We start from the raw sequence: 21,959 nt of genomic DNA on the forward strand, positions 1-21,959 counted from the left end.
GCGATAGCAGCAAAGGGTACGTCCACTCCGCAGAAAAATGTTGACGAGCCTCGGCCCTCCAGAGGGAAGGGGTCGAAATCTGCAGCATGGCCTCGTTATCGCTCCGACACCCAACGCAACGCCTTGGGCCGCTGGGGCCGCTGCAGCGTCAATGGCACGGCACGCGCGTCAGGAACAAATTCCCCGGACGTCCATTTTCCAGAGGGCCGCGTGCGAGGCGGCAGGCTGCCTGCGTCTCCGTCACTGCCGCACGCAGCCCTAGGTGCGACGGAGAGCGCCGGCCGCCCAGCGGCGGGTCCAGCCACTCCTAATTAATTGGTTGACGCTGTCCTATCGCGTCTCGTGACCGGGCACGCCGGGCACGCCGGGCACCAGGCCACGCCAGCAGCGCCAGCAGCGTGGTCTCCATCAGCGGGGCGAGGATCTGGCCGTAAAACTCGTCCAATTTGACAAAACCCGACTTTCCAGAGCTACCGTGGAATTCGTGTCGTGTGTCAGTCTGGCCGGCCCCTGTGTGTGTGTGTGTGTGGGGGGGGGGGGCTCCCGCCGAGACGGGCCGAGCCAAGGCGCCCAAGGGGCGCAGGTTTCTGCTTCATTGGGCATCGTCAATAAGAGTGAACGAGCACGGCCTCGTGCCGAACGGGGGCCCATGTCCGAGTTTTGCTATCATATCGGCCACTTTCCTCATAAAACAGTGTACGCGGCCGTGGTCGCTAGGACGGCCCGGCTTCTGTCTGCGTCTCCCTCCGAGTCCCCCTTTGCCGTGCGGTAAAAAATAAATCGCGAACCTCAGATGCAGCATTCTCTCCTCGACGGCGCGCGATTCCGCCCTCCTCTGTCATTACCACGTCCTCGCGCTGCTCGCGATCCCCTGAGGGTGTTTCGCGACCCCCTCCCCCTTCCTCGCCCCTGGCCTCTTCCCTCCTTCCTTGGTGCCGAAGACGTCCCCAAGCCGCGATCTGGATAAAAGTTCAGAAAAAGAGAGAGACAAAGTGAGGTGGGAAAGGCAGAAGCGCTCGAAAAAAAAAGTATCGCGTTTCGCGAATATTCATCCATCACCCCGCAGCGTGCGGTCATTGCGCAGATCTGTTTACGTAGCGAAGCTGCCGTCAACAAAGGTGACCTCCCTCCTGCCTTCCCGTTTTTTGCATAATTTTCGCTCCCACCGCGGAAAAAAAGCGCAACATGCAAAAGAGACGTTTTCTGCCGCATTATCCGGACGTGGGTCGAGTGGGGGTGACCCCGCAGTGAATAATGTGGAAATGGATACAAATGACGTGGCCAGGAATACAAAATGGGGCGAGATAATGTGTTCGCACTTTTTTGCAGGGAAAATATTTGGGTAAGAAGTGGCAGTCTTTTAGCGTCTTATTGATGCACAAAGGACGAGCTCCTGGCGATATTGAGATAGCCGATAAAGAGCGCCTAACTTAAGTTTTTTTACTTGAAAAAGTGTTTTACGTGCCATTTTTTGACGTCCTGCCATCAATAAACGTCCCTAGCTCCGTCTTTGTGTGACTCAAGTGCTTCTTCTCGGCACGTTGTTTCAGCGACCACATGCGGCGACGCCAAAATCGGCCAAATTTACCGTTATTTACAAAAGGCACACTTGGGTCGGCCTTTTTTTCCGGCAGAGACGACGTGGCTGCCGCGCTCGGCTCTGGCTCTTGAATTTGCACTCAAATGTGGCATTTGCAAAACGATGGGAAAGTAGTGCAACAAGGAAATCAGTGAGAGCTGAACCTGACCCCTTGCGGAACGGTGTGGTGACGTTCGTCCGGTCTGGCGCCACTGTCAGAACAAGGCCGAAAGAAGTAATTTCTATTGAAAGTAACGTCTACTCTGTGAAAAATTTCGTACTTATCGGTGTTTGAGATGACTGGTGAGGTTTGCCCTTGTTGTAACGATTTTCCACACTCCCTGCACGGCTCGTATTTGCACCTTTCCTGCGAATGGCACGCCACAACTCTCTCGTTAAAAAAAGGTACCGCGTTCCCCAAAATCAGAGGGCCAATGGTTGCCTCTATTTTTTTTCTGTGCAATTAGAAACACCGTGTACTTGGCGAAAGGTTGGCGGAAATTGTCCAGTCATCTTGCACTCGAAAGGAGACGAAAGGTGATCGATGACTGTTTTTGCAACGGCGGTACACTCGCGCGGTGTGAGAATGGGACGGGGCCAGCCCGAGGGCCGGGCAGGGGTACTGACGTGAGGTGGGACATCCTGGATTCCGTTCGCGTTTCACCTCGAGGGCGAGCTTTGTTTCTGCGGGAGTGTGTAGGGCGTTGCAAATTTCTGTGAAAAACCCTCTTCAGGTACCACTATTAGAATGAAATTTTCTTGGCACAGAAATATTTTTCTGTACGTGTTTGTCAGTGTACTACTTGAGGGCGTAGCTTCTGTGCAGTAATCAGTATCTATTGTCTTTCTCGACATTTCGTCCCAGCTTCCTGTAATTCCCCCCCCTCCCCCCCCTCTTTTTTTGCATTGGAGACAGTTTCCTTCCCGCTATCATCGGCGGCTCTCCTTTCTTTGATCGGCAAGGCGCTCTCGGTCCACCGCCCCACCTTAGACTCGGATTACATACGCAACTATTGCGTATCCTCCTCCATTTCATTCCTTTTTTTTTCTGCCATTTCATCCCTTTCAATCCTTTTCTTCCGCTCTGCCATAGCACGAATCCTTTTCAATTTTTTACACCAGAAAAATGTCCCCATCTTTTACATACACATTTGTTTCGAAAAATTTCGTCGTAGTTGTCTTTTTTTCCCTCTCTCATTTCCTCTGGCGACAATGCGGTCGAGCGGCAGCAGTGACGAGGCGGCGGAGGCTCAGATTCGGGGACCCCGATTTGAGGACGTTTTTTATCTTCCTGCGTTCCCCCACGTGTTTTATTCATAAATGTTTTACTTTCCCTTACTCTTTACCCCTTCTCCCTTGGCACCCCTTTCTTGGTGTTGTAAAAAATGACGCAACGGTTCACATGTAGCCCGCGCGGCTTTGTCCTGTCTACTTTTTGGCGAATGCACCTTGTATATAGGAAGATGACACAGCAGCTACTGTGTGCGCCGAAAACTTGCTTTTCATTTTACTTTATTATATTTTTGCTAGATGTGTAACCTTACTGGAAATGTCCCCAGCCGCGGTGAAGTCCATCCATCATGGTCATGGACGTTCTTGCCACATGACAAACCTGGTGCACGCGAGATGCACAAGGTCCTGGTCATCATCAACGCTGCAAAGGCCTCTGTAGCTCGTGGTGGCCACCTGGATATTTCTAGACGCAATGCGATCAACGGAGTGCGAGTCCCACCTGCTAGAGGGCGTGGTGTCATCGGCGGGCCGTTGAACAGATTGCCCACAGTGTCCACACACTCACACACCCGCTCAAGCTGAGGCCCACTCTTTCCCATGGCCGTCCGGGGCGCGGCACGCGGAGCGCACCTGAGGGTGTACTTCCGAAAGGGGCGCGCGGCACACGGTAAAAAGCGCCGGCAAAAGGCGGGCCATCCTGAGAAAGTCGGTCCGTCGCGGGGCGCGTCGGCGGGGCGTGGCGGGGCGTGGCGGGGCGTGGCGTGGCGGGGCGCCCTGTCGCTTCCGGGGCGCCGCGACGCCGCTCGGTGGGAAGCAGGCAGCAACAGGCCCGGCATCTCCGCGGGATGCGGGCTGCGCGCTGCGCGGCGTGCTGCGCGGAGGGTCGGGTCGGCGTCGGGACGGGGTCTGTCGCGGCCGCCGTCGCCGTCCTGCCGTCCACCCCTTTCGGCACTCCAACAGCTGAGCGCGCTGCTTTGGGCTCGCGCCGCTAGGAGCGCTACCGCCCGGCAGAGAGCGGCCCGGCCGGCCGGTGCGAGGGAGACGGCGGCGGCGTCGAGCCGGTCGAGCCGCGATCGGGTTGAGAGAGAAGGAGAGGCCGGCGGAGAGGGGGGCGTCGCGCGGTGTGGCTGCCGACGCGGGCGCGCCAGTCAGTCGCTGGCCGGGCGCGAGCAAGCATCGTCCGCTGTGCCAAGGGCGTGCGTGCGTGCCACGCGTGACACGGGGCGTGACGCGAGCGTGACGCGAGCGTGACGTGAAAGTGACGATGATGGCGTAGTGGCCCCAGGATGTCGACGCTCATGACGACCCCCACGCCAGGGATGGTCTCGCCGCCAGCGCCCTTCAGCCTGGACGCCATCCGCAGACAAGTGCTGCACCGGGTGGACATGCCGGGCCTGCACAAGGACGAGGACGACGACGAAGAGGACAACACCATGGCCGCGGCCACGCAAGGTGGGGCCCGAGGTGGCGCCGGCCGAAGTCATTAGTGTGTGTGTGTGCGTGTGTGTAAATGAGTGCCACTGTGGATACGGCACGACCAGTGAAGTGACCACCACCAAGTGATAGTGCAGTGATTCAAAAGTGATGAGTGTAGTGAAAATATGAAACGAGAATGGCCTGTGCCGACCCCAGCACGTCGCCGCCAGCGCTCAGTGCCCGGTGCCCTAAAGGACGTCCCTCCCTGCAAATTGAGTATAGCCTTCCGGTGCCCCGGCACTCCAGCAGTGCGACGCGCAGTGCGACGCGCAGTGCCACCAGGACTTGCTGCGGCCGGCGCGGCCGGCGTGGACCTGGACTACCTCGCCGCGCCGCGGCGGCCGGTGCTGTAGCGCTTTGGGCTGACAGCCTGCGGCCTGCCTACGGCCTGCCTACGGCCCAGCCCAGCCTGCGGTGGGTCCTGGGCTGCGCGCCGCTCGTGCAGCCACATACAAATTTATTCCGTATTATATTAGAATTTTACAGTTTGCATACATCGGCGAGTAGCCGCTTTCCGCGGCGCTCTGGGCTGCCCCGGCTCGCCGGCGGCGGCGCAGGCCCGGCATATCGTGACAATACACGGAGCGCACCCCGCCCCGCCTCGCCCCGCCTCGCCCCGCCCCGTCGGCCAATTCATCTCGAACGGCGCGCTACTTTTAGCCGAGCGCCGCCGCGGTTTTTTCCGTCTCTAGTCGCGTAATTTGGCGCGGACAGTGGTTTCCGAAATCGCGTCTCGCGAGGCTCGGACCGTGCGAAGCGAAATCCGGGCGGTGTTGTCGCCTCGCCGATGTCGGGACTGTTTACCTTGTCCTCTTCCCCGTTATCTTGGCGGGAGCCGCGTGGACGGGCCGCCGGACTAATCCTAATTTATTACGTAAAAACTGATGAAGGCCGTTTACCGGGTTCGGCCGTTCGGCCCGAAGTGGAAATCTTGGGCCCGAAGTTATCGCGGACCGATTATGAATTTATGCGGTCGTTTTGTAGAAATGCGGCGGCCGGCCGGGACGCGCCGCCAGGAGGATGCGCACTTTTTTCCCCGAATGCCCGGTCCGGGGGATTAGAGGACGTTATTATTGTCTTATTCTGCTGCATCGTTTCCAATCAACCTCTTTCCGTACTTTTTATTTATTTTCATCTTTTGGGTTCGGCCTTCCTTTCGGCGGGATCACGTTTCGCGGCCCGGCCCCGCGGCCCGGCGCAACGGCCGTCCGAGTGAGGCAACGCTTCCTCGTCTCGCGACTTTTTACCCATTGCGCTCCCCCAGAAATTGGGCAGCCTCTTTTTTGTTCAACTACTCGAATCGGGGTCGATAAGAGAATCATGCCACGCCATTGATAGCAATTATTATTTACACAACGGACGTATCGCGGCGCCGGATTCGCGTCGAAAAAATTGAGGCCGCGGGTGGAAAAAAATGGAGGGCCAAAAAAATGGGTTGATTCGGCCTCGCCTCGGGGCGCTTATCGCCACCGGCAGGGCCAATTGTGAAAATTCGCTAAAGCCTTCCGAAAGCCGCTCGAACCGCTTTCCGGAGATAAGGGCACTATCGCCCGCCGTGCGTCGCCGTGCGTACCTTCCCCTACACCTGCGGAGGCCCTGTACAGCCCTTGTTGTTTTTGTTGTTTTTGTTTGGGGAACCGGAAGTCGGCGCCTGATTTGCAGAGGGCGGGCTTTATCTTGCATTACGTATTAGAGTGATTGCCATTACGAAACGAGGCCGTCATCCGGCTGACGCGACGATTCGCCCAAATTTCGCGTCGGAAAGGTTTTTCTCTTATTGCGGCTCGCGAGAGGCGCCCGTCGCGGGCATCCCGCTAACAGGACGTACCGCATCCTGCCGTCGAAATTTCGCGACGGCGTTTCTGCGTTTGCGGGTGTAAGCTGAGAGCTCGAACACACACGCACACAGCACTCGGATCGGTTTCGGTACCGTCTCCGCCCGACCTTCGTTAACCTTCTTATTTTCAATGTTTGGTTGCCGCCCCGCCACCGGAACGGCACCGCCGGCTTTCGGCGTCGCGTCGCCCGGACGTGCCTTGCGCGGACTGAGGCCCCGCCGCCGCGGTCGTGGAGGCGTAATTTAATTCCCGCTCGAAGTGCCGCGCCCTGCATATGCATGCCGCGAAAGCAGTGCAGAAGTGGAAGAGTGTGCAATTGTGAAAATGGGGGCTACCGCGGCCTCCTGTGCGCGCTGCGCGCTCGGCCGGCTGCGCTCCACGGCCAGGGCGTCGTCGGGGTCATACTGCTGTTGTGTCTTCGCGACGCCCGGACAATGAGTTGCCTCCGAGGTGGCCGTCCAACTCAGCGACACGAGGTCCGCGATGAACGACAAACAGGTCGCGATGGTCTGGAGGCGGCGAACCGAGCGCACCGGACCAGCATGGTCCACCTTCCTCGTTTTCGAAGTGAAAGTAATTTCCCCTCGAACTGAATCGGAACCCTAGTGTTTTTGAAAAACAGGGTCGCCTCATGAGCATTTCCACGAGTGTAATTTGGTGAGGGACGGGACGGAAATGCGACGAAATTATGAACGCGTGATTTCTCATCCAGACTTTCAGCGGAGTGCCCTCTGGCGGTTTCACAGGGTGGTTGCATAGCCTCTCAAGTTCAAGTTCAAAGATATGCCACTCGAGGGTGGGTTGGGTTGCCTACTCGAGGCTCGCAGGCGCTGTGCGGGTCGCCTACTGCGGGGCTCGCGGGGGCCCCGCGGGGCACTCCGAGACCGTGGCCGCTGCCCGCGCTGAGCAGTATGCCCGTCCACGGACGCCTGTCGAGGAGCGGGGCCGCGTCTTCGTATGGAAAACACGGCGTCGCCTTGCGATCAAGTGCCTTTTTGAAGCGAAGAATCCTTTTCTTGGTTTCGGCCATTCTTCGAGTGCTCATTTGTAGGCCGGTCAAGTGTCCCCGCGTGTGAGGCTCTGTGAGCAGTGTGTGCCCGCGGCCACGTTCGCCGGTCGTGGCTTGGCCCCTCAGATCAGCATCGTCGTCCACCTGATGGACCGGATGACTTCAGTCCTGATAAAGCTCGAGTGCAATCAAGAGTTCGAGTGGCGAGTTATGTGGAAAGGCGATTTGGCATGTCGACACAGTCACCAATACCTAGAACCCATACTCGACACCCACATGCTCAGGATGACTTTGCGGTACAAAACTCAATGCTCATCGTCGGGGGTATTTCTCCGGAATCACTATCAGAGGAGCAGATAGCGGAAGGCTGCTTACTTGAGGCTCGATTGGTTATCCCAGTTTATGACAAAGATGTTAGGGGCCCCGGCAACGTGCGCGTGGATGATAGCGTCCGCTTGGTCGGTTCAGATTTGTGTTTCTGCGGCAAACTAACTGGTTGGTTGCCGGATCTTGGCAGAAACGGGGTCGCGCGCTGCATGTGTGGACACAGCGCTTCCTGAGAGCGAACGCGTAAACCGCCACCACAACGCACATGACGCGGGGCCGCTATCTCTCAAGTGTTTGTGCAGCTTGTAGAGGATTTGGGAATTGGTATACATCACACAGCACATTTCGAGGCGGCGCGGCGCGTTTTTCGTTTTGTATCGTCATTCCTGAGTGAAAAGGAGCTCTCCTGGCAGATAGCGGTGCGGGTGGGGTTACTTCGTCGGGGCGGCGGAGTGTCTCTCGAGAGTGCACTCCTTGGTGTCGGCCGCGACGACGACGCGGAGGCCGCCAGAGTGGAGGACGCCGTTGACGCATCTCTGCGCGGTCCCGGACGAGGTCCCGAACCTGCCCCACGCGAGGGGTGGCCGCGGGCCGGCCTGCCTCGCCCCACCGCCACCCCGTGCGCGCCCCTGCCTCCCCTCCGCCCCGCCGCGGCCTCCGCGCGTTCCCCGTTCTGCGGAATTTCGCAACTTGTTGATCAGGGGGCTCGCAGTGTGCTGGCAGTGCTCCGCGGCTCCCTCCGCGGGCCTCTGGCCGCCTGGTTGTCCCGGCCGCGCTGTGCCCCCCCATCCGCCCATCCGCCCAGCGAATCTGCCGAGGGCGGCGGCCCGGTTGGCGACCGCCCTGTCGTGTGCACTGTGCGGCCCGCCGCCGTGCCGCGCTAGTGTAGTGTGGTGCTTATGGTAATGTTTGCCGAGGCAGGATAGCGAAGCGGACGCGCGCAAAAAAGCGCTTTGCGTCTCAGGCGGCGAGCGGGCGCGTGCGGAAAGCGCGAGGAATATCGGCGGATTCCGTAAAGGAGTCTTTTCGCTGCTCTCTCGCACTCGTGGGGCGTCCCGCGGCTGTGCGAGAGAGACAGCGGACCGGCTGCTCCAGCAGCTCCGCGGCGACCCCGCCGCAAACCAGGGGGTGATGTACCGACCGCCGGGGCCCGCCTGCGACTCTAGCACCCCTTCCCCTGCAGGGCCCCTGCCTGCCCCGGCGTGGGGGGCGCGGAGGGGGGAGTCTAGCGGTTGTGTAATGGACGTGCAATTGCCTGTGTCGTTTCGCCCCCTTGTGTCTGGGACGACACAGCCACGGCATTGCAGCGGGCTTGCCAAAGTTTCGGTCGAACTTCAAACATCAATATTTTTAGTGGCGGCCATCGAGCGGCGGTGTGGGGTGGGGCGCAGGGCCGCGCTGAGGCTGGCACGCCGATGCGAATGCGCCGCTGCAAATACACCGGCAGGGCAGAAAGGGCACGGTCGGCCGCTCCACTGTCTTTTGTCTCCGGCTTGGCCATTTTTTCGGCGGCCGCGGCGTCAGCCCTTGACGCCGCCAGGGCGCGCTGCCGGCCGTCTAGCCTAGCCTAGCCGCGGCGGGGCCGAAAAGCGAAATTACCGAAAGGCCGCGTGGGGACGGCGGCACGGGGTAGGGGCGCCCCTGGGGGGCCGTGCTGGCCGTGCTGGCCGTGCTGTTGAAGGGGGCCCTGCCGCCCCGCCACCCGGCTTCCTGTTGTCCCGTAAATTACCAATGAGCCATTAGCGGCACTCGCCGCCCTTTGTTCTGGCCGGGCGACAATAAAATTATTTTCGGTAGATATGTAGCAAAATGTCTGGCCGGGAGACAAGGCGAGCGGCGCGCGCCCCTCGCGACTCCCCCCCCCCCCTCCCCACTCGTGTCGTTTGGCGGCTGCCAATTCGCTGGGGCGCCCCGCGCCCCCCCCGCCCCCCGCCCCGCGCTGGTCAGGCGACGCCAGGCGACGCCGTCAATGCCCCCCGATGCCATTTGCCACGTCGCGACGCGTCGCCGCGATCGCGGAAGTGTGTGTGCGCGGCCCGGGGGGGGGGGGGGGGACTTTGGCGGCCGCGCCACTAGAAACAGGACTCTGATTTTCGTGGAACACTTGCCCCGTCAGGTGACCTAAAATAATCGTTTCCTGAACCAAGATAATTTACCTACTGAAAAATTGAAAGTAAGTTGAATTGTTCGAAGTGAATGAATTTTCTTGAGCTTGAGGGCACGTGACGCAGCTGGAGCTACGCCACTGGGGACGTCACACACGGACCCTTGCCTCCACTGCAGCAGTCCGACTCGTGCGTACACGCGGCCCTCTCGTAGGCGCTCGCCAACGTTTTTTGTCCTTTGGCCGCGCGTTCGCAGCGCGTTTTGTCGTCGCCACAAGTCAAGACAAGGCGTCGCCTTGCCGTCTCGTCTCGCCTGCATGGCCGCGCCGCATGCTGCATGCCCTACCAGACCTGTTAACGGGGCCTATCTTAATGATGCGTTCAACACACTGCATTGTGTGGTACCCCGCCTCTGTGTTAGTGTGTCTGAGCGCGTGTGTGTGTGTGTGTGTGTGTGTGTGTGTGTGTGTGTGTGTGTGTGTGTGTGTGTTGATGCAGACCAGCCAAGAGGGCCAGGGCCTGACCAGGCCGGTGCGGCACACTGAGAGTCCTCCGGTGAGGCGGGCCCAGCGGTCGCACTGGTGCGCACGCGCGCTGCTGCGAGTGTCTCTGTCTCTCCCTCAGTCGCGTTCCGAATGAATGAGATTGCTTGCTTTAGTGCATTTGTGTATTTTGTTCCAACCTACTTGGGCTGGCCGGCCGGCAGGGCGTTGGTCTCCGAAACGCTCCGTCTGCCTCGCACGGAGACGGGCCGCGCCGCGAGTGCGAGAGAGACAGAGAGACGACAGCGCAGTTCGGAGTCAAACCGCTGGAGACAATGCCTTGGGTGTGTCGCGCGCCTCGTCGCCCGGAGATGTTGGCCGTGTTGGCGGCCTGCCCTGAGCGCGCGCACGGTGCACCGGCCGATTCAATGAACGCCACGTGCAAATCGTTTACAGCGAGTTTCACCCCCCCGCGTGCTCGTCGCGACACTTTGAGGCGGAAGTCTCGAGTGTCGAAGCAAGGCGTCTTTCTTCCTGCTGCCTCGCAGCGTACCGACGCACAGGGTGGCCGACGAACGGCGCGTGCAACTTTAAGAGAGGGGACATGGCCGGGCTAGCGCCTGCCCTTAATGGTAATGGCAATGGCGCGAAGGCAGCCCGGCAGCAGCGGAGCACGGCGGGACTGCCTAGGCAGAACGGCGTTCGAGGAGGCAACAAGCGCGCCGTTGCTGCCTTTTGCCCGAGTGATTGCGCTCGGTGTCGTCGCTCTGTCTCTCTCGCAGCCATCGGCGTTCCGTCGCGGTGCGAGGGAGACACACTGAGAGAAGGGGTCGGTGCCTCACGATAAAACTGTGTTTTGTGGAACCCCCCAATGGCGACAGTTACACGAGTTCAATCCTTGCAACTGTTCAGCCGATGATCACAATAAGACTGCTAAATAGTGAGAGTGACTGAACCGCCAATAATAGTCAGCATGAAAGGACTCGATTAAACTGGCTTTAGTCATAGGCTTGATCGATGGTCAGTAGTCGCGACTAAAGCGTTTAGGTGTGGCACCGAAACACTGGCGATGCGACACTCAACACGGAAGTCGCGATGCCATCGCCCAGCGCTCCGCTACATCCTCAACAGTGCGGTAGCTCAGTGGTCTCCGCGCCTGGAGGCTGGATAAGAAGCCGGGTTCGGGGGTTCAACTCCCCGTAGCGCAACCAGTTTCTCCTGGCATAGTATCTTTGTATACTATTGTGCTGTCAGGAGATGGACTGTGGGACACTTGGGACCCCAGGAAAGGGAGCGAGCTATCATTTTCTCGGTGCGTCCGCACACATTCGTCAGTCCAAGAGGCCCATCAATGCCGGCCTCTCTCAGACAGCCAGGTGGGCGAGTTGGTAGAGCGACGGACTCGTAACACGTAGGTCCGTGGTTCGATCACTCGTTTTGGAGTCGTTTTTTCATCGGTTTATGTTTATGTGTCAGGACTAAACAGTCAATCGTCAGACCTTATCGCATTCAGTCACTGTAACAAGATTTGGTTTAGTGGCAGTGGCTAAAATAGACAGACGACATGTTAGAAAAAGAGTACATCTCACAACTAAAGTAGTGCGACTAAACGATTTAAATGTGGCCATCGAACGTTTAATTGAACCCCCAGCGACCAAACAGATTGGTTGTCACAGCTGTAAGTTTAGGTGTGGCCCCAAAACATTTCCCTCAGTGCAGAGCGACGTCGGCGGGCCGCGGCATTGGCGCAGGCCGGGCCAACCGCGACGCGGTAAGCCCTGCCCCTCCCCCCCGCGGCCCGGCGGCGCCGCGGTTCTGGACGAGCGAAGTTTCGGCTCCGGTGATTCGGCATACTTTGCTATTGTTTCCGTGGAGGCGCGAGGCTGGCGGGGCTGGCGAGGCGGCCGCACCGCGCCATGCTCTTTTCGCGCTGACGACCGCCATTTTGGAATAGTTGAGACAATTACAGTGGGGCTGCTGCGCGCTGCGCCGCGCACTGCTGCGTCACGCTGCCCCGCGCGGGGCCCCTCGTAAATCATGTACGCCGGCCGACCTGGCGGCCTGGCGGCGCGCCCCGCCCCGGACGGTGATAACGGCCACCGCTTGTTCAATATGTTGCGACCGGGTACAGTTACCCGAAGCGGTAGCGCGTGGGGGCGGCGCGCGGAGCAATTAGAACCGTCGGGAGTCGAACCCGCGCCCGCCGGGCCGCAGGACGCCGCCGGACCGCACGGGATCCGCGCTTCTAAATCGCGGACCCGCGCGGCGCCGCCTTGGCAAGTGTCACACTGAGGTTTCTATTCTGCGGCGCGTACCTCCGCGCGCGTCGCGGCCCGGCGCGTGGGGCACGTCCAGACACGTCCACGGCGCGTCCCCGGCGTGCGCGCACGTCTCGTTCTATATAAACACACGCACCGTCGCGGCCAAAGACAATTGAAAAACTGTGCCGGCACCGAGGGGGGGGGGATGGCGGGGTGGAGTTCATTTCCCGACATTCCATCGAGAAACACTGAGCCTCGGACAGAGAGGGGGAAAGGGGGGGGGGGCACCTCGCTTACCCCCCCCCCCCCCCCCGCGTCGCCGTTGGCGAACGGAGTGGCCACCCTATGTGCATCCGAATGTGCACGGCGGCCGGGTGGCCACCCTACCCTCGCGCCATTCTGCCATCGACGTCGAAGGCCGATCGCCGAATTTTTGCGGCCGCGCCACGCTCTGGTGGCGGTGCCTGACTCGACCGCAAGGCGCAAGGCCGCTCGCAGCGGAGCGTCTTTAATGCACCGGGCGCGGCCGAACGGCAGGGCGTGGCAGGGCGTGGCAGGGCGTGGCAGGGCGTGGCAGGGCGTGGCAGGGCGTGGCACGGCGTGGCACGGCAGAATGCGTTGCGTAATTCGGATTCGGCGCCATTCGGAGCCCCGAAGCCCGAAGGCCCTGAATATGCATGGCCACGAAGACCTAGCGCCGGGAAGTCGCGGGAAGGATGAGAGGGCTGCTGTCTCACTCCCACCCCTGCGGCCCTGCGGCCCCTCGGGCCTGAGTGCGAGAGAGACAGACAGCGCTGTGCGTCTTGATGGTTTTTCGCGGCAGAAAGTGAGACGCGTATACGGCGGACGATGAACCGGATGTGGGCGCGGTGCGGTGCGAGCGCCGGCTGCTTCTTCAGGCGCATTTGTACAGCAAGTGACTTCACTATCCCATCCGAGGCGCGGGCCGCGTAGGGCCGCGCGGCGTTGGGCGGCATCGGCCACGGAGTGTGAAGTGCGCTTTACACGGAAAAGGTGTTTCCTGCCCAGACCATACTACCACGCGGCGCGGCGCACCGCGGCGGCACGAGAACGGAATCTACCGGAATGCCCGCCTGCGGCTGTGTGCGCGCCGTGCGCGTCGTGTGAGTGCGTGCGTGGCTATGAGTGCGTGCGTGCGTGCAAGGGTGTGTGTGTGTGTGTGCGTGTGTGTAGGGCAGGGGAAAAGGGGGGGGGGGGCTTGTCTACTTTAGTAGCCCGACCGTGTGTGGGTTAGTGTGCACCGGAGATGTTGGCGCGAGACGGAGGGTCGAGGGTTCGAACCCCGGGAGGGAAGTCCCAAACGCTGTGTGTGTGCGTGTTATTATTGGCATTAAGCTCTCCTCCTCCTTCTTCTTCTTCTTCTCCTTCTTCTCCTTCGCGGTCCGTCCGTCTGTCCGGCGCATTAATCATCGCTGCGCTTTGCATTTTACCTGTCGGCCCGATATTACTCCCATTGTTTGTCGAGAAATATGAGCTCGTCTCGCTGGACATGTGTTCTCGTGTGTGTGTGTGTGTGTGTGTGTGTGTGTGTGCACACGCGTGTGTGTGTGTTTGTGTGTGCTTGTGTGTTTCACTTAAAACTATCAATCATATGTCCATTCCAGCATGCTGATAAGCCAAAGGAGTCTTTTCCTGGAGACTCTAACGATACTTCGATGAGCCAGTTGTTATTTTCCTTGCCGCTTTTCGCCGGTGAGCAGCGCTTGTTGCGGGGCCGCGCCATATATCATGCCTGCATGGACGGTAAATGTCATATTTGCAATGTTCATGAACTAAAGCGGACCTTTTTTTTGCGTGCGCCCGCGGCGCTGGCCAGTATCAATAAAGATGAGGGATAATTATGCTGGGAAAAAGTTGACGAAGGCAAAATGCTCGGAATTTACGAGAAGCGGCAGCCAAAGGCAGAGTGCTATCGCCCGTCGCGCGTCCGATCCCGACAATGGAGTATGGAAATTGCTTCGCTTGGGGAGACAGCCTAGTGAGACGGGCCGAGGCGGGCGGGGTCGAACCGGATTGGGCGTGACCCGAGTAGAAACAGGATGAAACCGTGCTTTCCGAGCCTTGGCAGTGCCGTGGCCGTGCCGTGGCTGTGCCGCGCCAATGCGGTCTGTTGCCTCGGGGAAGGGCGAGACCCTTGTAAGCCTCGCGAGCAGCGTGTTCTGCGCGCTGAATTTCTCATACCACTGTCTCGGTAGGTGGTCCTGCAGCTCGCGGCGGCCGCGGCGGGGCGCTAGTGAGCCAGGTGTTTCGTTGTGGCGGAGAAAAAAACTCGCTCCTTATCAACGTGATATTGCCGGTGGATTGGCTTTCGGTGCCGTCACCTGTTTGGTCCGGCTCGTATTTGAGGGCTCTACACGGGCTGCTGGCGTGCTGAGTCAGTGCTGTGCGTGTTTCAGTGGCTTTCAGCTGCAGTGCGTCGGCAAAACCCCTCGGCCGCGCAAACATTGCAAAAACTGTTTATCTGCCGGCTAGCGCCGCCACGCCGCGACCTTTGGCCGCCTCAAATTCGGGTCCTTTTTATCTCGCAAACCGAGAGATATCGAGATATCGCATTGCCGCCTTGCTTCCGCGCCGCCGTGACCTCCTTTCGTTTCGGCGAGTCAGCCCGCGGGTTGCTTCCGCCAAAATTGTTGTTTCCTTTCCAAAAAACAAACAGCAAAAACAAACGAAATGAGAGCAGGCCACGGGAGTGACGGGTATTGTGCATACTCTCCGCGCGAAGGCACGGCTTGTCTTTCATTCATGTTCTTCTTTTCTCTCTCGGCCTGTCCGGCCGCTGGTCGAGTCACTGGTGGTGTAGCCTCGGCCGCTGTCAGCGCGTCGCTGCGTCGCTCGATCCGCGGGTTTCGATTAATCGAACGCCCGGCCGGCCGGACAGGTGTGGCTCTCGAGACTCTCGCCTTATTTTTCTGCGCGGAGTGATCTGCAATCGGCTGTGTTAATCCATTCGTCGTGTAAATGGACGACTTTTTTCTTCATTCTTTTTTTTTTTCAAAGAGAAATGGACACAGATGATAAGTTTTCAATTAGTCGCGACCGGACATTGGTGGGCTGACAAAGCAGAACCCACTCGAGTCGGAATGCGAGAGGCATTTCACGGCCGGGGAAAACACGGCGAAAGGCGAAAAAAGTTAACACGCCGATCAAGATAAAATCGTATTTATACAAATAAAAGGAAAGGCATGAGGCGGCTCGGTTCGCCGGCAATCCATCAGTCTGGCCGAGTGTCGACTCGTTTGTCCGGCACGGCACGGCACGCCACGGCACGCCACGGCCTCGGCCACGCTCGCGCAAAGGGCCCTAACTGGCCCGCGTAGCGTAGCGACACGGAATGCCCTTATCAGATACGTCAATTTCGACACCCCCCTCCAGCAACCTGTCCTCCCTCTAAACTGCAGGGACCACACCTGTCCGCTAGACAGGCGGCCTTCATCCCGTCGAGCGCGCAGTGCCAGCGAGCAGTCAACGAGTGGCGTAGTGGTCTCGGCCGTGGCGCGGCGCACCGGTGGTCGCGGGTTCGACTCCCGCCGGCGCCGTGACGCGCGCGTGACGAGGCGTGGACGGTGGAGATGAGGAACCAGTAGCGGGAGCCAAGTCCGGCGTGTGTGCTCTGCAAAGAATCAATGTTTGCCCGGTACTGTCTTCTCACACCTTGCTTGCACCGTTAGGCCCCCGCTGTCCCCGGCAGGACGCGCCACCCGATACCGCCCGCCCGAGCGGAACGACGCCCTGGCGTTCGATTCGGGGGAATGAAAAGGGAAATGGACCAGCGATAACCAGGCCCGCCGCTGCGGTGCTACGTGTTTCGTCCAGCTTTGCATGTGACTGCTGCGGTCGAGGCAGGGGCGCGGGGCCCTACCACTGATCCGCGTTTCGGCGAAAAGCAATCCCGGACGCGGCCAGCGGCGACGCTCGCTGCGTGCATCATTCCCCTGCCAGACAGTTTCTGGCAGAAACCGCGTTTCTGTTGGCATCGCTTTTTTCTCCCCTTTTAAAATCCCTCCACGCGGAGCGCTGCATGTCTGGGCACGACGCCACAATGCGTGTATGAATGCATCGAGTTCGATACGGATTCCAACAACAGCAACAACAATTTTTACGACTGTTGGACCCGGAGTACGTATAGTGGTACACGGCTGTACAGGGCAGCACCGCACGAATCGCTCAAACATTATGTCCGAAAAAAAACGGTGCACAATTATCTCTCTGTCTCCGCGCTGCGCCGCGCCGCCGCGCTCGCGTATGGCATTCCCGGGGCAAAAGCGCTGGCCCGCTTTGGTCAGAGGCACGGCGCGTAATTCTTGGGCAAAAACTGAATGAAAATGGCAAAAATGCTCCGCCCCGCTCCGGCCGTCTGTCTGTGCGTCCGCTCTGTGTGTTTGCGCGCGTTTGTGTGTGTGTGTGTGTGTGTGTGTGTGTGTGTGTGTGTGTGTGTGTGTGTGCGCGCGCGCGCGCGCGGCGTGTGGGGCGCCGGGATCTCACATGATGGCCCATTGTCCGGAGGAACCTTGCTCCGTCTGCGTCTCCGTCTCCACGAGGGAGTCTTTGCTTTTGCGCGCTGGACGCAGCAAAACTAGCGAAACTAGAAACTGGCCCCACCCCACTGCTAGCTCGCCCAGGAAATTGAACGATTGGCCGGCCGCGCTCGGCTCCCAGAAGCTGGCAGGGCTCTGCGGGGCACTCGATGTTGCCGCGGCGGAGGCAGAAGCGGGCAAGTGCGCGCGTCGCCCGGCGCAGTCGCGCTCTTCTGCGCGGGGAATTTCTCATCTGTTGCATGCAAAGTGGGGCCGGACGTTCGTCACCCTAGAAGTGCCCAGAAGAGCGAAAATCGTAACCTGGCGGTTCTATGATGTGCGTCGCGTCGCAGGGCGAGGGGGAACCTGTCCTGGAGAAATTAGAGAGGGGGACCCCACTGCCATCAAGACACGGCGACGCCGCACCTTTTATAGGGACACCTTGTTAACGCGGGTTGTCGCGGTTCGGCCGCCATGCTCGATGCTGTCTTTATAGAGGAAGGCCGGCCGGCGCCGCGACGCGCCGCGACGCGCCGCGACGCGCTGGTCGTCCGCGGCGGTGGGGCCGTCCGGTGTGGCCGGCCGCGCTCTGGCGGCGCTCTGGCGGCGCTCTAGCGGCGACCCGCGGAACTTCCTCGCACGCACACACGCTCGCCGAGTGAAGAACCTCATTTGCATGGGCGCCTCTCCTTTTCCAGTGCAGCGGCCCGGCGTCGTGACCCGAACCCTTCCTTCGTTACAGTATGGGAAATTCAGCCGCGAGGGCCTCTCGCGTTGACGCGGACGCGGCCGAGGCGACAGGTCGGCCGGGGAAGGGGCTGACATATCTATGGCCTAGGCGTCGACAGGCGGTCGCCGGCGTCCCCGGCGTCCCCGGCGTCCCCGGCGTCCCCGGCGTCGCAGCTGGTGCAGCCGGGCAAGACGGGCAGGACGCTCGGCGGCCAGTGGCGTGACGGCGGCGAGCGAGAGGGAGAGGCGAGCATTGGTACGGGTGATTGTTGGAAGCCGGGCATGACAATCGCTGGCACACTGTACGTACGACGTACCCGGCAGGCCAGCAGGCAGGCCAGCAGGCAGGCAGTACCAATAAACAACCGGCTGCACCTGGAGTGATTGAAATCGACCGGCGGCGCGGCAGTCTCGGCTCGGGCGTTTCCCCTCCGCTCTTTCTGCTCCGCTCCGTCGCTCGGGAACACACCCTCGTTTAAAGAGCGTTCCCGAGCGACGACGGCGCGACGGGACGCTCGGTTGGGCCGGTCACACTCTTTTGCGGCGTCCGGGGTCCGGGCCCGTCCGGCACGGGGCACTTGCCCTGCTCCTAGAAATGGTCCCACACTGCCACTCCGCGCGCATCCACTGCCCGGAGTTGGATTTGCCGCGGCTGTGGTCCTCGCTGCTCGGAGGGCTCGGAGGGTGTGGTGGGGTACCGCCTCAGCATCGCAGCGCGACTTTTACTGCCGAGACGCATTCCCCGGGCACGGCACGGCACGGCACGGCCTGCCAAGACAGCCGCACGGGCGGACTGACACGGTGACACGCCACTGGGGCGCCCGATTGCCTCTCTCTTTCTCTCTCTCCCTTACGCCGCTCTTTGCGAAACGATTTAAGATTGTGTGATTTGGACGATAGCGCGTTTCTTCGAAATTTTCGCGGAATGGAGTGACTTAATGTCGTCGACGGATTTCAACACCTGTCGTGAACTGAATTAAAATCGATTCTGCCCGCGTATACGCTGCGAAAAAGTCCCCTTTATCTCTCTGTGGTCCCGTTTCGACATCGATTGTTGTGTCAATGCCGCGTTTTTTTTTTTTATCGGCTTTGAGTTTTCGACGAAATTCGATTCTATGATGTCCAAATCGATAAACAGGACGGACATGAGTGGCCTGAGTGCATGCCTCGCGCCACCTGTGTGTGATCGACACACGTGTAGAAGTGTAGGGCACATGTGTAGAGGTGAATCGACACAATGTCGGTCCGATAGCTGGGCATCTCGCGGCGCGCGGCCACTCCCGGCTTTCCTGCAAATCACGCCAATTAATCGACGAGTGACTCCCCATCACCCGTGAATAGGCAGAACCTGTGACATGGGCCCGCACCACCCAGTCTCGGTGTTGGCACGGCTTCAAACTGCCGACGGACGCGGCTCTGTCCCTCTCGCCGGTCCACGGAACGCCGCATAAGTGCGAGAGAGACCGAGAGACTAGTGGTTTGGTGTGAAACGCAGTGAAACGGGCGTTGCCAGTGGCCCAGCCGGCTGAGGATGGGCTCGAGAGAGAGGGATAGGCCCCGGCGGCGCCGTGCTGTAGGCATCTCACTCGGCAGCCGTGTCGGCGAGCGGCCTAGCTCCGGGCGAGCGGTCCCGCCCGCCACGCGGCCACGCCGCACTTGCAGTGCAGCGCCTAGCCTAGGCAAGAAGCTATCGCCGAGGACAAGGAAGGACCCCTAACCCTGCTTACGGCTTTACTAACGCACTGTGTTTCTCCTTGCAGACGTGGGCATGAACGGGGACTGCGAGGAGGAGGACGCCGAGGACGAGGGCGCCGAGGAGGGCTGCAGTGTGGGCGACGCGGAGGGGGACGCCGACGGCGACGACGAGGCCCCGCGGCAGCCCAGCGCGGACGACGAGCCGCGCAGGAACAAGCGCAAGAACTTCAAGCCCCGCAACATCCTGTACGACGAGGACAACCCCCAGGCGCCGGGCGCGCCCGCCCCGGGACACGGCGGCGGCGCGTCGGACTCGGACGGCGACGAGCAGCAGCACGGCCTGCAGCACGGCCTGCCGCACGGCATGGACGCGGACCTGGCGGCCGCCGGCATCCTGGACGCGCACGGCGTCAAGCGGCGCAGCAGGAAGCCGCTGTTCGCGCCGCAGAAGCGGTACGCGGCGGAGGAGGGCGGCTCGCCCGTGCCGAGGTTCGGCGCCCTGGACCTGAGCGCGCAGGGCCTGCAGGGCGGGCAGCAGCCCGAGAACGAGGACGACAGCTCGGCCTTCGGCGAGGACGACGACAGCAGGTCCTCGTACCCCACGCTCAACCACCTCAACAGCGGCCCGGAGGACGAGAGCTCCGACGTGAACCTGAGCGACGGCGGCGGTGGCGGCGGCGTGGCGCCCAGCGTGTCCATGCTGAGCCGGAACCACCTGCTGAAGCCGCGAGTGCAAGTGCGGACTCACATGGAGCGGGACAGGGACAGCTCCAGCGCGGCGGACGGTGACTCCAGCCTGGACTTGTCCAGCTCGGACGGCCGCCTCTTCGGCCGCCAGCAGGTCTTCGGCGCGCCCGACGCCAGCCCCCGCGGCCCCGGCAGCAGCTCGCCGTCGGCGGAGGACGCCCTGGCCGCGGACCTGTCGCGCGCCAGGGACCTGGACGGCATGCTGGGTGCGGCCAGCCCGCTGGGCACCATGGCGGCGCACATGGCGGCGGCCGCGGCGTTCCGGCGGCAGGGCGGCGCCATGGGCCCCGAGCAGAACGCCATGAAGGAGTTCGCCGAGAAGACCATGAGGGAGCTGCTGGGCATCTACGGCATCGGCGCCGCGGACTTCGGGGAGCCCCTCAGCGGCCTGCCCATGGCCAACTTCGCCTCAGGTAAGCGGCTCGGTTCGGTTCGGTCTGCTGTCCGGGGACGTGCCCTGCCCGTCCGCGAAGTGCGAGTCGGCGCAACGTCCTGGCCGTGGTATACAAGCCCGTCCGGGGACGGGCGTGGGACGGGCGGCCGGTCTAGTCTAGCGCGAGATGGCGGCAGTGAATGGATCTGTCCACTTTTACAGCCGTGCTCTGGCAGCCTTTGGCAGGCCACGCCACTGTCAGAGACTTACTGCGGATAAAACTCGCGCGCGAATCGCTCTTCTTCGTCTCGCTCGGAACAAATTGTATCTCTTTTATTTTTTTCGGAAGTTTGTTTTTCGACGCATGACGGTTGTCGGACCTTGTGATTCCGAAGGCAGCGGCCACGCGTTTGACAATGCGACGGAATACATGTGTGTTATTTGCTCGGAGCCCTAATGGACGCACGGAAATGGGTCAGTAGGGACACTCGGCCGGACGGGGCGGGGCGGGGCGCGGCGGGGCGCGGACGCGCGGACTCGGGGGAAAAACGTGCGGCGCATGTTTAATCTGGTCGTTGGGATGTCATGCACCACGCCGGAGTAGTGCAGCGGCCTGCAGGCTGTCGTCGCTCTGTCTCTCTCGCACCCATGGGCGCGCCCCCAAGGGAGACGGACGGTATCTGTGTAGCACGGTGTAGGTACGTGCGCGGACGTCCACCCAGGACCGGGCCCGTCATTATTTGGTCGTTACTCTGGACGACTTTTGTCTATTGGGACGGCCAGGCCAAGGGCCAGGCCAGGCCGAGGACGGCGGGGAAAGGAGAGGGTTACGTGAAAGCCATTCTCAGCAGACGGGCTCTACGGACGCACCGCCCAGGACTCGGGGCAATTATTCAAACATCCGTCGTCATTTTTTGGGGAGGACTTTGTGTCTGTTTCCTTCCGCTGCCTTTCCCCGCAGTGTTGTGCGAAATCACCCCCTCCTCCCCCTTCACACACACACTCGCCACTCCTGCGCGCGTCTCCAGTTTCGCGCGGGGAGCAATTAAATTCCACCGCGTGCCGAAAACGCGCTCAAAGCCGCGGCGTTTGATTGGCGCCCGCTCGCTTTTTTACTGTTTCCATTTTCATGTATACGCTTTTATACGCGCGCCGGGCTGATTCCGAACGGGAGCCTCTGTCTTTCTCCCTCTCTCTCTCACCCGCGGGGCGGTGCCGCAAGGGGAGAGAAAGAGAGAGACAGAGCGACAAGTCCGCTCGTGAGATGATAATGGCGCTCGTCCCATTGGCCAGCGCCGTCTCCTCGGAATGTAATTCATCGCGTTGCGTCGCTGCGTCGCCGCGTCGCGCTGCCCGTCAACGGCACTTTGGGGCCTCGCAGTGCGGCAGCGCGGCAGTGCGGCAGTCGGCCAGGCCGTCTTTACTCGTCATTACACTGTTTGCAGTGTCCCCCCCTCCCCTTTCCAACTTCACGCTCCGCGGCGCCGCTCCTCACAACCCTTTCGGCTGTCTGTCGAACTGTCGCCGAGGTCTCGAAAAAGTCCTTGGCGCGCGCGGACGTCCTCGTCGC

The 21,959-nt window shown here is 60.9% G+C and overlaps 1 protein-coding gene across 1 annotated transcript in view; it reads left to right on the forward strand.

The window, feature by feature from the left end:
* The first annotated feature begins 3,945 nt into the window (after nt 1-3,945).
* Nucleotides 3,946-21,959, forward strand: part of LOC117643952 — a 53,866-nt gene continuing 35,852 nt past the window's right edge. Inside the window, exons 1-2 of the mRNA XM_034383139.1 lie at nt 3,946-4,264; nt 19,335-20,429. Of these exons, the coding sequence (XP_034239030.1) occupies nt 4,099-4,264; nt 19,335-20,429 (1,261 nt within the window). The 5' untranslated portion in view covers nt 3,946-4,098. The remainder of the gene's footprint in view (nt 4,265-19,334; nt 20,430-21,959) is intronic.

This window comes from Thrips palmi, unplaced genomic scaffold (genome assembly GCF_012932325.1).
Source record: "Thrips palmi isolate BJ-2018 unplaced genomic scaffold, TpBJ-2018v1 HiC_scaffold_17, whole genome shotgun sequence".
In the NCBI taxonomy this organism is placed as follows: domain Eukaryota; kingdom Metazoa; phylum Arthropoda; class Insecta; order Thysanoptera; family Thripidae; genus Thrips; species Thrips palmi.